This window comes from Plectropomus leopardus, chromosome 5 (genome assembly GCF_008729295.1).
Source record: "Plectropomus leopardus isolate mb chromosome 5, YSFRI_Pleo_2.0, whole genome shotgun sequence".
NCBI classification, from domain to species: domain Eukaryota; kingdom Metazoa; phylum Chordata; class Actinopteri; order Perciformes; family Serranidae; genus Plectropomus; species Plectropomus leopardus.
In genome coordinates, this window is record NC_056467.1 from 35,077,803 (window position 1) to 35,094,184 (window position 16,382).

The window sequence follows — 16,382 nt, forward strand, 5'->3', positions numbered from 1 at the left end:
ACAAGCAAGCTTTCTGTTTTATCATAAACAGGCATGGCAATCTCAACCGTTTGGTAGGCCTATATTTAAAAAAATATGGGATCTGTTAAAAAATAAAAATTGTTTTTGTTATCATAGAATAACAAAATCAATTTGCCCCAATGCAATAAAAAAACCCATTGCCCATTTTTTTCATTTTAAATTTTTTTAAAATCTTTTTTTTCTATAGCCTTTAAGACTGTATCTTTTTGTATCTTTCTGGAAAGCTTTTTGTTTTCACGCTTTGTTTTAAAATGTTTTGTGGGCCATACATCAAGTTTCCATCCTCCATGTTTCGTGGAAAATTTTCAGGTCGGCTTTATTTTGAAGGTCACAGCGGGAGGTGCGTCTGAACCTGTCCTTCTTGCTCTTATTTTGGTGAGCTCAGGAGGAGACCTGTAGCTGTGTGGGAGGTCCAAACGCGGAAACGTGTTTGAAACAAACCATGCACCGTGGAGAGGAAGTCTTTAGCGCGCGACACGTCTCGAGTTAGCTGTTAGTAACATAAACCGCGCTAATGAGGAGGAATGGACAGAGAGGAGGACAGAGGGGACAGGAAGGTCCACGGCAGGACAGAGCCAGGAGCAGCTGAGGAGGCTCTGCGGCAGTGCCAGCTCATCCAGGACTTGGTGGACATCTGCACCTGTAGCCTGCGGACTCTCAGGACCACATGCACCGCAGTCAACCACCTCACCCGGAACGAGATCCGTACTTTAGAGGTATGGTACGCTGTTCGTGCTCCTACAGAGCTCCAGCCTCCAAAGTTACTGCAGTGTGTGTGGGAAATGTGATAACCTGTTGCCTGTGACAGGGACACTCTTCAAAGAATGGAGACAGGTGCTACACCATGTTCTGTCTCCCAAGGCCATAGCTATGACGTTAACACTGGGGGGACCTGCAGTGGTGAGGTGGGGTTACCCACACCTTTCAACTACAGCTAGTATCAATCATAATGGCAATTTGTTTCATTTATTGTCTTTAGAAAAATAAGTTGTGCAACAATGCAACTATGGGATGCTCAGAGGAGTGCTGAAGCCAAACTCCAGTGAGCTTATTCCAAAAAACTCAAATAGGACAAAATACTCACATGGCAATTATTTATTTGGCTCACTTCACTATTAACAAAGGCTTATTTTTAAGCACAAAGCCTTGGATCTGCACCATTACCACGCCTGCGCTGCGCTATGCAGGTGTAGTCTGCACACTTTTTCACAGTAATTGTAGCCAGCAGATTTGCTGAATCCACCGTTACATTTTTTTAAGTATGAAAGGAAGAGAGGGATGGGATGACATGTGGGCCGAGGTTGGATTTAAACTTGCGACCGCTTCAGGGAGGATGTAACCTTTAAACATAAGGCGCCCACTCTACCAACTGAGCTACTGGTCGCCCCTGGATCTGCTGCTAAATTTGAGTGGCAAAGCGGCGTATATGTCACCACGAGCATGTTTCCAATACAAACAAAGAAAGACAGATGGATAAAACAGCAACAACTCTTGAATGTCATTCAAGCTTAAATAAAATCATATTGTGAACATTACTGTCCATGAAGGCAATTATTTGTCAACTAGGAAAGCTACTGTGGCTTTCGTCTTGTAGTCCAACATTGTTGTTTGTTTGTTGAAAATAATTTTTTTTGCCAATAAATAGAACCAATAATAATACGCATAAATTGCTTTGATTTCGCCCCTTTTGCCATAGTTTCGCTCTGCCAGTATTACACACACTGCATTATGCTGCGCGTGACATCAAATTGCTGCGCCTGCTAGATCAGTCCAAAACATGTAATCGCAGTCAGCAGCAGGATTCATTTCAATTTTTTCATTTTTTTTTTTTTTATTTATAGAGCCCATTATCACAAAACATGTTTTGCCTCAGAGGGCTTTACAGTGTTCGACATCCCTCTACCTTTAGACCCTCACATCAGCCAAGGAAAAACTCCCGAAAAAGTACCCCTGTAGTGGGGCAAAAAAAGGAAGAAACTGTGCAATAGATGTCGTAAATAACAAATGAGATACAAATTGTGACAAAAAGAAAGCAAAAGAGAGAGGGGGGAGGGGGAGAGAGGTGGAGAGAGGCACAGCAATAGTGGAAACAGATTAAAATAACAATAGGTGTGAAATTATCAAATGCACTCTATGATGATACTGTGGGTGTTGATAAGAGTCTCGTGCATATATTGATAGGGAGGTGTCCAAAGGCATGATAACGGCATTGGCACAACCAGGACCAAGACCACGATCAGGGCAAGCGGGGGTTACAGTATCAGTGCAGCTACAGCACAGGTTTCCCCCATTGTTTCTTTTTCTTTTTTCTTTTTTTAACTCTTTCCCCGCCACTGAGAAAATTTTCTGTCAAACGATGTTTTCACTGTTGCTTGCACGCTGCTTGCGGTGTGAATTCAGGTGTAGTGTGCTTCCAGCTCAGTTATGTTTACAGAATAAACTGATATTTGATGTTTGATTCCTTCCAACAACAAGCAGAAGAACACGTAAATATGCAGAGATCACAACTAGGGATGGTAATGATTAATCGACAATGGATTGATTGGTCATTAAGAATTTGCTCGAGCAAGTGAAATTTAATTGATTTACTATTAAGCATAAACAATATGTAGTCCCTTGTTACGTTATAGATCTCAGCAGAATGGTGTATTTCAAAGCATGGTTCAATGACTCGCATTCCCAACCAGAGGGTGCAATGCTACTATTTTGTGACAGGGCGGTCATCTTGAGGCGAGAAGAGCGCAGACATGATGTTGGAAAATGAAGTGGGCACGGCGAAGCATTGTCTGGGACCATTTCAATCTAAAGGAGGAAAATACCATATGCAAACACTGCGAATCTGTGTTCAAATACAACACGTCCCTCTGCCCTTAGACCCTCACATCACCCAAGGAAAAACTCCCCAAAAAGAACCCCTGTAACGGGGGAAAAAAAGGAAGAAACCTCAGGAAGAGCGGTAGAGGATGATGAGGGATCCCTCTTCCAGGACGGACAGACAAGCAATAGATGTTGTGATAGCAAATGAAATACAATCATGGCAAAAAAGGAAAGAGAAAGAGAGAGGGGGAGAGAGGGGGAGAGAGGCACAGCAATAATAGAAACAGATGCATGTCATATTAATTAGGTAGGTGTTAAATTAGTAATTGCACTCTATGATAATGTTGAGGGAGATGATAACAGTCTCATGCATATGTTGAAAGGGAGGTGTCCAAAGGCAAGATCACAGCATCGGCGGGCGAGCGAGGGGCACAGAATCAGTACAGCCACAGCACGAGCACAACCAAAGGCAGGGTCACAGCATCAGCACAGCTATCACCATGGTCAGGCACAGTCAAGGTTATGGCCAGGATCCAGGGAAACTAGGAAACAAGGGAGCAGGAACGCTCCCGAGAGGCAACAGGATTAGCGTAGTGCAATTCAACAGACCCAGGCTCTGTAAACGCGAGCCCCAGGTAGTGAGAGTACCACATGGCTATCACAGAGCTAAACTAAGCTTGCATACAGCAGACCATCTTGCTGAAAAGTTTAAGGAGACTGTGGAGAAGTGGGGGCTTGGGGGCAAAGTTTTGGCGTGTGTGCATGACAACGCGAGGAACATCCCCGCAGCAAACGACCCCATAAGAGTGACCTGGTACTCAGTGGCTTGCTTCACGCACACACTTCAGCTCGCCATTAACCATAGATTCACCGTCTACCTCAAAAAGGTGATCTCTGCGGCTGGCAAGGTTGTCAGCCACTTCAATCACAGCATGGTCGCCAGCAAAGCCCTACAAGAAAAGCAACAACAAATGGCACTAACACTGGCTCATCCAGTCCACAACAATGACGTGGAATTCAGTTTGTGACATGTTTTACAGACTAGTGGAGCAGTGGGCTGTGGTAGCCATCCTATCAGACCGGATTGTCACCAAGCTGGATGCCGCCAAGACCATGGAGCTGTGAGAGGAAAACTGGAGGCTAATGGAGGATGCAGCTCCGATTTTAGCCACACTGAACTGTGCAACGACGAGTCGGAGGTCCTCATTAGCAACACTTATCCAATTACATTTAGCCTCATCAATGGACATCTTGTTAGGAAAGAAGAAGACTGCCCGCGAGTGGTGGAATTCAAGAATAAAGTCCGCTCCTCCCTGATTGAGCGAATGATGGTAAGGCCCCTGATTTTAATAGCATTGCGATAAAATAATAGCCCCAGGGAAACCGAAGTAGCTCAACATTAGCCTATAACTTTACACCTTTCATGTCTGGCTTGTAAATAAATAATTTTCCCCCACAGATAAGCTGGTTTAGTCATAATGACAGCGTTTTAAAAATTTACACTGATCCAGTCTGATTAGCTACTGTCCTCCCCCCCGATGGTCGCAATGATGCTGGACCCTTGTCACAAGCATCTGGGTTTTTGAACACCTGCACAGTGCCTGGATGGAAAAACTAAGCTGGTTGGGCTGGGAGATATGTTGGATGTGGCCATTCCGACCACACAGGCTGAAGGTGATGCAACCCACAGGGGTGATGTTACAGTAACGGGAGCAGCAGCTGTATGCCAGGCCTCTGCGATGGCTATGGCTAGCAATCGCACCACTTGCAGCATGGACACGTAGGTTGAGAACCTTTTATGGGACCTTACCCCAACCTTTGATACTAAGCCAACAGACTGGTGGAAAGTGAACACTGGGAGATTCCCCAGACTCGCATAGCTGGCACGTCAGTACCTCTGCATACCTGCGACATCGGAACCATCTTAGCAGGTGTTTTCAGCCGCTTGAGTGATAGTTACCAGGCGGCGCTCCAGTTGCATAATCCATGATGCCTGTATGGCTCCTAAAACAGCGAATATTTGAGCACATAACTACAGTATGTGCTCAAATATTTGCTGTTTTAGGAGCAGTTTGGTGTGTCCTACATACACTATGTGAATCACATGGGACGACTTACTGTTTCTAAATTCCCAAATAGGAATTTTCCTCCTGGTATGAGGATGATTGAATGTGTTTGTATCTGTGGTGTTGTTGCAGCTGACACAGTTACCACATCTATACACACCAGCTGGAGTCAGCCATGTGTGGTATTTAGAGTCATGTTTTTGTACATGACAATATTTTTGATGGTCGGTGCTCTCCTGAATGAGCAAAGGGGTGGAGATTTATAAAAGTCCTTCAGAGATAGTTCTGCTTGGAGAACCTGCTAGTGTCTTTTGATTGTCTCTTTTCAGTGTGAAGCACAATTATAATATTGAGTGCAGAAACCAGCCTGGCTTGGATTCTTTGTTTTTTGTAGATTGGAGAGGAGATCAGGGCAAGGACTGATGTTGGCATATTTTATGGCCTTCTGAATAGACTTTGAGGCATAAACACCTTCCTTGAACTGAGTATGATAGTTCTTTTGGAGTGAAAGTCATCAGGATCTGAGCAGGTGGCCAACTGGAATATTGTCCTTCGGATATCTCAGATGGTAACAAGCAGCATGAAGCACCTATCTTTTTGGTAGATAGAGGTATGAATGTTTCTAGTTTCATCTTTATGTTTGGTTAAATCCAAAAATTGATTTATCACTTCTATTCAAAAGTGAATTTCAAATGCTCTGCTGATGGCTTTGTGACAAAATGCGCTATAGCATTTGTTTATAGTGATGTGAGCCAAATAAATAAGGGAATTGTGAGTATTTTGTGAGTATAAAATCTAGCATATCTTGAGATATGCTAGATTTTAAATTTTTTGTTTGGTTTATTATCATAATTGCAATGGCAGTGCATAGACTGGAAAAAAAGAAGTAATTTTTGATTTTTATTTAAATTTTAAAGCAATATATTAGGGGGTAATTTTAGCATATTTAAATTTTGGGGGAAATGTGTCACCCCTGATGTATAAATTAAAGTTGCCCTGCTGTGACCTGATCAGAAATGTTTACTTTGCAGCTACTGCAGTTTTTTTTTCATGGTCACCAACAATATTAAAGTTTTGATTATTGTTAACAAAAATGGTGATAGAAATATCACTGCTGCATGTGGTAGAAACAGTGTTCAAATAACGTCACACGTTTGGAATGTCTTTGTCTGGAAATGAAAAGTGAAGCTCTGAGGTGTTGACCAGTGTTGGATGGATGTGTAAAAATCTGTAGACCTATATGACAGAACACTTGATGTGACAGTAGGACAAACACATGTCTCAGTAATACCATAAGTGATGGCTGATGGCCATTTGGCTGCTTCAGTCTCAGGCTGCTGGTATGTGCATATTGCTGGCTCACTGACACACTGCCATGACTTACTGGAGTACATGAACAGACTGAGCCGTTGTTATTGTTATTAGTTACGCATGCTACAATGACAGGAAAAAAGATCTTCAGTGAAACAGGCCTGATTTTTGGAACAAAGCACTTCACTCTTATATATATATATATATATATATATATATATATATATATATATATATATATATATATATATATATATATATATATACATATACACTGTCATGAATCTGCTGTGGTGGCTACCAGCATGACCCATGAACCAGGTCTAAAACTTGAAGGTCCAGTGAGTAGGATTTAGGTTCTACATTGGAAGATACGGAATATGATATAATAAGCATGTTTTCTTTAGTATGCCATCATTTGGAAATAAAAATCATTGTGTTTTTGTAACCTCAGAATGGGTTCCTCTTCCACAAAGATCGCCATGTTTCTACAGTAGCCCGTGATGGACAAACCAAACACTGGCTCTAGTTAGCCCGTAGTTAGTAGCCCCTCTGTGATGAGCAGTGTCAGAAAAACACACTTTTTTTTAAAAAAAAATGTGAAACTGCTTAATTAAATAGATTCACTTCCTAAATGTAAGTTTAGTTTAGTTTAGTTTAGGATTCCCATTAGCTACAGCATTGCTGCAGCTATTCTCCCTTTGGTCCAGACTTTATACAGTGACAATGCAACATTACAAAAACAGCAAACACATTAACACATTAACACACACACACACACACACACACAACACCTCAACACCACAAACCTCAAATAATACAGGCAATACAAACTCCTGACAATTAATATTATATTAATGGAATATAATTCAGTCAATTTTCAATTATGGATCTGAAAATGTGAGCAGCATACCTATTTGCTTTGGACAGAGGACCCTAATGACCTAAAATGTCTCAAAGCAACACGTCTAAATCCCAGGAGAACTTAGTCACTCATGAATATCTATTACAAAAGCTGGATATAAATTTGCCATGTAGCATTTTTCCCGGAGGTCACTGCTGTAAAACAGACATCTGTGAACTGGTGACAGGACACCTCAAACTGAGTCAACAAAGACTCCTCTCTGTATGATGGACCTTTAATCAACCTGGTGCATCAGATAAATTGTGACACACATCACAAAAACAAAGCTGACTTGAACACGATCCTGGCAGCAATGGCATTTGTCACCTTAGTGTAATTGGGAAAAACAGTTTGGTGCTATATAAACATCATTTTAAGGAGAGTTGGGCTGGCTATTACATATGACTAATCTTCTTGAGAATGGCAACCAGTCAGAAATAAATAATAACCTGTGCATGTGACACTGTTTAAAGACATTTCATATTAGTCATCATTAAGTCCATACATTGCCCCTCGAGTGTACACTCTGTTGTTTGGTTCAGGTGTGAGTCTTTCTCACAGTCAGTTAAAGGGTTGGTGGTTGTATTTTTGTCACATCCATCATGTGTTAATAGTTCAGGTTTTTATGCTGTCCAAAAGCAGTGTTTTCATTGCAAACACAGATCTTTTTTTCACATTTTCTGTGTGATTTTTGGCTTGATGCATGTGAAGCGTCTTCAACAGTGTGTGTCAAGAGGCTAAATTTAGCTGTGGTTCCCTCCCACGCATTCTGAGCAGGTCCTGTTTCTCAAGAAAATCAGATGACACATTAGAGACAGTGGGAGAGTTTGATTATGTGCTAGGGCTCACGTTACAGATAGAGGAGTGAGGGCGGTGTGCTGTGGTTGATAGCTTTGAAAGTTCTCTATTCCCTTTCTGTCCTTAAACTGACCCGTTTAACTGCTGACCCACAGTTATGTCCAGATATGTCCATCTTTATGAATGTGTCACACTGGCACACAGACAACAGTAATATCAAATGTTGCAGACTGGATTTTGGACAAAATTCTTGAAAATTGTGGAGGTACAAAAAACACATTGTCTATCAAACAGTTTGATTTTGAGTTTGAGCAAATGTTTGAGGCTATCTTTAAGGTGAAATGTCTTCAACCAGATGGACACCGGCAGTGTGTGAGGCTGCTAATGTAAGAAGGCAGTCTGTGCAAAGTGTTGATGATGGAAAACCCCATGTGGTTTCCCAGCGGCCTGCTTAGTTGCTCTCTTGTCATCCCTCCTTTCACTGTTGTTTTTTCACTGTTCTAGTGCACAGAAGCAGGACTAACCAAAGTCATGGTGATTATTAGCCTGGATAGCTGCTGGTGTATTTCACACATACAATCTGACATATGCACTGTGTAGAGGCCAAGTCGCCGCTTAAAGCCACTGAGGTGCTGCATCTGGATTAAATAATTGACGCGCTAAAAAAGTTACTTCTGATGAAAGAAAGTTCAAATCAAATTGCCTTGCTTAACACACTATATGTTTATTTTTCTTTGTAGGCTCCAAAAGTGCATATTTAACAAGACAAACACACAATGCAAACATCTTGCAAAAAATTCTTGCAGCAACATTTAGCGGTCAAAAAACCTACATAGACATAAAGGTTCCTACCTTATATAGAAACACAATCAATCACCATGTGAAAACATTTACACCAAAAACCTTGTTATTTTCCATTATCTGCTCCTCCACACCGGCCCTTAATTGTTATGGCAAACAAAAATAACAATTAAATACAAAACAATAGGAGCAAGATATAAACACCTTTCCAATACATGTCAACTTATTTGACTCATTTACACATCTTGTACCAGACTATTTAAGTTACAGGTCTCTTAATAACACTGTTTTTGGTCTTTAGTTTGGCTGATCGCATCATTCCCTTTGCGTCAGGAAAAATCTCTATCACTCTGCAGAGAGGCCAGGGATCATGTGGAGCTTAGGAATCCATGATGACAACATCTCCAACAGCCTAACTCTGTTTTTGTTGGTTCCACTTTTGTCTCTTGCAACAATGGCAGGTACTCCCAGATCCATTGCTTCCAAAACAGATCTGAAATGTATTAGATTTGTCTCCAGCAACGGTTCACATACATGCAGAGGACTTGAAAAGTCCAGGAGGTAAGGTTGACTTTCCCTTTAACAAGAGGAGATGGTTTGGGGCTGAGAGGTTTGAGGTCATTCGGGTTGTCTGAGAGCTTAGTGATTGGACAGTCTTTAAGGATGGCCTCCACCTCACACATTGCAATGTTAAATCCATCATCATCCAACATTTGCTGGTGCAAGACTAAGTTGAGACAGCGCCTTATTATGCCTATCATACGCTCCCAAACTCCATTCAACTCCAGCTGGAATCAGAGCTCCTTGGATATGCTCGTGGTTCAGTGCAGCAAGTGCGTCTTTCAGTTCTCTCTTAGCTCTGACAAAGTTCATCACATTGTCTTACCTGATGTTTGCCACCTGACCTCTCCTGCTGATAAATTGACGTATTGCATTTATGCAAGCACCTGTTTCCAAAGAGTTCCACTTCAAGATGAACTGCTCTACCGGCCATGCAGGTAAATATCACCGATACCGTTTGCAAGTTGCTCTGCCTCTCTTTATCTCCACAGGTCCAAAATAATCCACTTCGACATTTGTAAATGGAGACAAGTCTGGAATAATTCTCACCTTTGGGAGATCTGCCATCTTTTGCTCCATTGCCTTTCCGTTAAGGCGTCTGCAATAACTGCATTCAGAAATTATCCTCCTCACAGCGGCATTGGCATTTGTAATCAAAAACTTCCTCCTTATTACAGACAGAGTATAGTTTCTTCAGCTATGTGCAAGTAGTTGGTGAGTATACTTGAGAAGTAGCTTGGAGATATGCTGATCCTTGGAGAGGATAAGGGGATGTTTTTCCTCCAATGGCATTGATCCTTTGCATAATCTCTCTACAACTCTTCGAAGTCCATCTTCCCAAAATGGATCCAGTTTGTAGATGGGACTTTGCCTGCCTACTGTACCCTTTTCAGAAATTTCATCTGCAAACCTTTGCTGCTGACAATAGCGTATGATGGCTTCCAACAGACCCTTTGGTGTCAAAATGCTACTTTTTGGTTTGATGGTTGCAATTTGTCCTTGACTAGATTGTGATTCAGAAGCTTTCAAAGCCTTTCTCAAACAACTGAGCTCTAACAGGTTTGGTTTTCAGCCTGTGAAACCAGGCAACAGATGTCTTGAGCTTCTTCCAGGCTGAGAAGTAACTGATAAGGTGGTCAGTAGCATTGAGTGAATCACGTATAGTGAAATTCACAGAGGAATCCTTTCTGACCTCTGGATCATCAGCATCCATTTTGACATCACTGTCATTTTCTGGCCAATCCTCTTCACACTGCCATAGAAAGCTGAGACCCTCAAACCAAGCATGGTTTTTCAGAAAGTCGGCCATCTTCATCCCCCTGGATACAGCATCGGCTGGATTGTCTTTGGAGCCAATGTGCCTCCATTGAGAAGGATTTGAGACTTCTGTTATGGCTGAGATTAGATTGGCAACAAATGTGTGGAAACGCTTGTCCTTATTGTTGATGTGTTTCAAAACTGACATGCTGTCTGTCAAAAATACAGATTTGTCCAGCTGAATTTGTAGCTCTGCCTCTGCATGACATCCACTCTGGCAGCTAGGACAGCAGCAGTTAGTTCAAGCTGTGTAATAGTCAATGATTTTAGAGGCATAACTCTGGCTTTACCCAAATGGAAAGCAACATGAACAATGTCTCTGCAGTTCTTCATCCCTCTCCTCTACCGGGTCATCTTCTGGCTAATGTCAGGTTGCAGGAGAGTGAAGTGGATGAGATGCGATTAAGGCTAACCTGAGATCAGAAACTGCTCTGCGCACATCTTCACAGAGACATGGTTAACCCCTAACATCCCAGATCAAGATGTTGCACTGGATTGATTGACCTTGTGGGAGCCATTTGGACACAGATTTAAAAAAAATGCATTTCAGGAATTGAATGATGCCACCAACAGCAACATGCCCAAGGAACTGGATGGAATTTTCATAGTAGCTGCTGATTTTCCAAAGATGTAGCAGGATCAAGGACAAAAGTAATATAGTTTTTTAAACTTGGTTTAAAAAATGACCAATAAATCTACCTTCTACTCCTACCTTCAAACAAACTTTGCAGCAGACTGAGGTTTGTTCCAGATCTGACGCCACAAAACAGAACCAGTTCCAAACAACTGATGAGACTGGGCCTTTTTGGGGAACGTTCTCTTCATTGCCAGTCATGCTTGCTTTCATGCTGTCTAGTGTGTGTATATCTTGGAGGGAAGCACAGGGGAGGGCACAGACCACTGTGACTACAGAACCCCAAAGGGAGCGGCGGAGGAGAAAATGGAGCTTTGCATTTAAAAAAAAAATCGCTCTGAACCACACATTCAAATTAATTGATAAAATCGATCTATGACCAGTGGGTGGGCTGATGACAGACAGGCATTGAGAATCATTTCATTAAACAGTGGTGGGCTGAATGCTTCGGTGAAAGATTTTCACACATTTTAAAAGGTTTATGCACTTATTTGCAAAAACATGCTTTGATCTAAGGCTCCTATCTATCTCACGTATGAATTCTGACTACCTTAGTCAAGATTTTTTTCCTAAGTGCTTTTCCAACGTTTTTAAACTATAAACCAATGAAAAATATTTTTTATTTGAAACTACAATCTTTTTTATGCTGTTAAAATAGTGAGTTAATATATTTTAACGTATTCTCATATTGTTCCATTTTATGCATATGTGTTGAACTCCTGACACCTCAGCCTCTCCCCTTTCTCTTTCTACTCCTCCCTCCTGGGACCCCCTCCCTCCGTCTTTCAGCTGCTTGCTCTTGACTCCTCAGCCACCTACAAAATAATGTCAAAATACTGAGTTTGTGTCTAAAACTTCAAGTAAAAATTGTAATAACATGTATCGCTTGTTTACAGAGGAAAAAGTTACTGCAGATGAAGTATTTTCAAGAGCAACTAAGTATCATAAATAGTAATTGTAGTTTAAATCTAACCAGAGATGCATGATGTCCAGTTTAGTAGACAGATGACTAATCGTAAAACCAACATAAAACCAATTCTTGGACACTGATGTTACCAAATAAACGGTAGTTGGTTTCCATGACAGCATTTCACAAAACTTAAGCAGTATTTTCAAAATGTCGATAAAACACAATTGTGAGATGACTGTGTTTCCATTGAGTGATGTTCTGCAACTTCTCCTCAGGTGATAACCAAGACGAACCAAGAAGCATGGTGATGGATATTCAAACATTAGCAGCTTCATTTCTATTGCAGCCACCACACTGGTCAATTCAGTTGTATGGTAGTGCTTATCTATTATCTGTGGTCAAATCAATCATACTAAAAATAACTTTATAGGTGTTTGTTGTAACATTTTAACATTACCCCAAGCATCAGTTGCTGGTGTCATCTTCTTTCTCCACTTCTACCTCTGCTCCTGCTTTTTACAGAGGGTACAGAGGGTGTTCTGTGTTGTAGAGATTGTAAAGCCCCCTGAGGCAAATAGTGATCTGTGATTTTGGGTGGGCTCATCCATCGAGAAAGGTAGGGAGCTCAGCCTTCCACTTCAGCATGCAGACAAGGATTACTTTCGGTCAAATAGTAACTACGGTCCTCTAGGTGTCTCTTGACTTCAAGTGGCAGCTGACTGGCAGTTTCATTGTTAATAAATGATTGCAGCTATGAGAGGGAAGGCTGGAAAAAGACCCTGCACACTGCCCTGCACTCCCACTGTAGTAAGGTATCATCTGTAGTGAAGAGAGGTGAAGCTGTAGAAATAGACTTGACAGTGAGTGGCAGTAGATCAGACTGCCATATGTATGGTTCTATCATTTCAAATGTGAATGTTTTGCAGTTCTTCTTTTTGTCCTCTACAATTGTAAAACCAGCATCTCTGGGATTTTGAGGGCTATATGCAGAAAGCAAGGTATTTAAAGATGTTGAATTCATTGACTACCATAAAATAATTGTCAGATTAATCAATAATTGATATGGTTTTAACTAATAATTACCAGTTAAGGATAATTTTTAAGTGTCTGCATTTCTACTTTATCTGTGAAAAAAAAAGTTTTGTCAGGTGAAAAAGGAAAGTTTTTGCAGGTGAATTTTTATGTGAGGATTATTTTTTGAAGTGCACCACTATCCAATGAATGTGTGTGTTAAGTGTTAGCAGGGGAGAATTATGTGTATTCTGGCATTCATCAATTTGCTAGTAGCATCCATTTTTTCATAGGTACTATCTAAATCTACACCTGCCTCTGACCACTCTTAGTGCTTGTGTAAATAAGGAATAAAATTGCCTGTCATTATTAGAAATTACAATTTTAATTAATAATTTGCTCTGTTAGATATATGAAATATGCATAGTTGCCTCTGAAACAGGTTAGTTAAACACAATAAAAGAGTAGAAATATAACATAGTAAGATAAATAGAATAAAATAAAATAGAAATATTTTATTAATCCCGTGAGGGAAATTGTTTCGTTACAGCAGCAAAAAAGAGAGCAGCGACTGAATAAAATATTCATTAAAAAGGCAAAATAATGTGCATATACTGTATGTATACAAAGGAAGGCACCTAACATAGAATAAAATAACAATAATAATGATAATAAAGATATGTACAGTATGTACAGAGAACAAACAAACAAGCAAAAAAAGCAATAAAAAAGAAAAAATGTGCAAATAAGTGTGCAAAAAGTCAAGATGAATATGCAAACAAAGTAATGTGCAGAATTGAGAGCAGATGTGCAACAGAGACAATGATCAGTGAGTCCAGTGCAGATGGTGAGTTCACCTGCCACACAGACGGGAGCTGTTAAAGAGTCTTATTGCAAATGGGAGGAATGATTGTTTGAAGCGCTCTTTGTGACAGTGGAGCTGAAGGAGTCTGTTGAAGAATGACCTCTGCTGTCTGGGATGGATTGTCCATGATAGACAGCAGTTTGTTCAGTGACCGCCTGTTTGTCACTGACTGGAATGACTCAAGAGGCAATTAGCAAAAAAAGAAAAAAGGTCAGTGATGGAGAGACAGGGGCATTGGCAGGCTGTGGCAGGCTGTGGCAATCAGTGGCATCTTGCTGTGACAGCTCCTGGAAGCTCCTGGCATCTAGTGGCATCTCGCGACACTCTGCGGCATCCTGCCAAGGCAGCTCCTGGCATCTTGTGGCAACTAGTGCCACCATGCGGTATACTAGTGGTACTGGCTTGGCAGTAAGGACATGCCCCCATCCACCCACTGTCAGTGAGGGCGGGGACAAATTTGCTGTCAACTGCCGTAAATCAGTTTCAGCGTGATTGTTTATCAAGCATGTTATCATTGTTTTTAATTTTTCTTTACTGAGTATTTATCCCACAAAGCACACATACATTATAAGGAACAAAGTGCACTGTAGTGAAACTTCTGTCAACAGATATTTATGGCAATCAATTACATGATGTAAAATTTACTCCGTTTTAATATTGTGAGATATCTAGAAATGAATACACGTCAGCTACTTGAATACGCTACATGGAAATATTAACTAAAAAATAGAAGAAAAAAATGGGCTGCATGTTTATTTGTCTTTGGAGCCATTTTGTGGCTTTTATAATTGCTTTTTTCCCCCTCTGTCACCTCATCGGATATTGACATAAAAAAAAAAAAAAACACTCTGATGCACACAAAATTGTACACTGACACCGTCAATACTACTCAGACACGGCCTGTCATACTCCAACACGTTCACAAACGTCTTGCTACACCGACTTTTCATTATTGACTTAACCCAGGCAAAAATAAAATTTTCCAATAAATAATGCTCCTCCCGGTGTGGGATTCTGGTAGTGATGGCTGTCAGAATGTATTGCAATTTGTTGTATCATCACATAGCCTAAATACTGAGCCTGAGCTTGACGGGCACAACAATACTGGTATCACATCAAACTAGAGTACCTGAGAAATCCCGTGGTACCAGCCATGTCATGCTAGCTTCTCAGGAAGGGGGCGAAATAATGCTCCAAAATTAGGCTAAATTTCGGCGATGTAAAAATGGCATAGTCATTTCACAGGGGCCCCTTGACCTCTGACCTCTAGATAACTAAATTAAAATGAGTTCTGTAGGTTCCCATGAGGCTCCCCTTTACAGACATACCCACTTCATGCTATTACCATGCAGTTTTTTTGCTGTCATTTCATTTCTATTTAAGACACTTTAGTTTAGAATTGCTTTACCTTGTTAATATGGAATTCATGACTGTTTTGAAATGCAAAATAATGTCATTGAAAAAATGATTAAAAATTGTGATTAGCTATTGGAATTCTGAAATTAATAGCGATTTCAAAGATGAATCATTTGACAGCCCTAATATGAATCTTTAAATTGTCTTGTGAAGCCTGCGAGTCTCATCAAATCTCATTTTCCTGTTTATCATTTTCTATGAGTTGTCTGAAAAATGAATGCAGCTTAATTTTGGGGGGATGGGGGATGAATGAGGAATGATTAGGAACAGAACAGCATCCATCAGCCTTCATTGACCTACGGCAGTTAAAAACAGGCTCATGAGGTTGCGTCACACTTGTTTTAACAGTTTGCTCAACAGTTTAACAGCCGGCTGCTGTGGACCACCAGTCAGGGGGATTTCCTCACACTGAACTAAGTGTCATTTCTCACTGCTGCTTTGCATACTACTTGACATCTATGGTAGATAGAACAAGAAGGTCAAGGTTTCTTTTGAAATAATGTGTCCCACTAACTTGCTCTCAATTAAGTGTCTCTGATGGATGTTTAAATGTAGACCTGAGCCATTAGGTCTACTTATCAAGGCACCGAATGAATCAAATCATGACCAACCTGAGAGTATTCTGAAAAAGATTGAAGTGTGAAAAGTTTTGGGGATGGTACATGACAAAACTGACATGTTACATGTTTTGCCAAACAACTATAGTTCTACCTTGGAGGATATTGAGTTGTTTATTCTGAAACTTGTCATTCCACCTCAGTGAGACAGAGTGAAGCAGTGTGTGTTGTGTTGGCTGCCCCTACAGGTGAAGCTGAGCCAGTACATGTGGACTCAGCTTCAGTGGAGGCAGAGAGTCCCAGAGAGGGAGAGACTTGGAGCTCTGTCTGGATACCCGAGACTGGAGGACTGGCTACTGACAGCTGACCTCACACCACAGTTCATACAGGTGT

General features: G+C 40.9%; 1 protein-coding gene across 1 annotated transcript in view; it reads left to right on the forward strand.

The window, feature by feature from the left end:
- The first annotated feature begins 455 nt into the window (after window positions 1–455).
- Window positions 456–16,382, forward strand: part of LOC121942864 (kinase suppressor of Ras 1-like) — a 23,233-nt gene continuing 7,306 nt past the window's right edge. Inside the window, exons 1-2 of the mRNA XM_042486155.1 lie at window positions 456–737; window positions 16,238–16,378. Coding sequence (XP_042342089.1) covers window positions 546–737; window positions 16,238–16,378 — 333 coding nt within the window. The 5' untranslated portion in view covers window positions 456–545. The remainder of the gene's footprint in view (window positions 738–16,237; window positions 16,379–16,382) is intronic.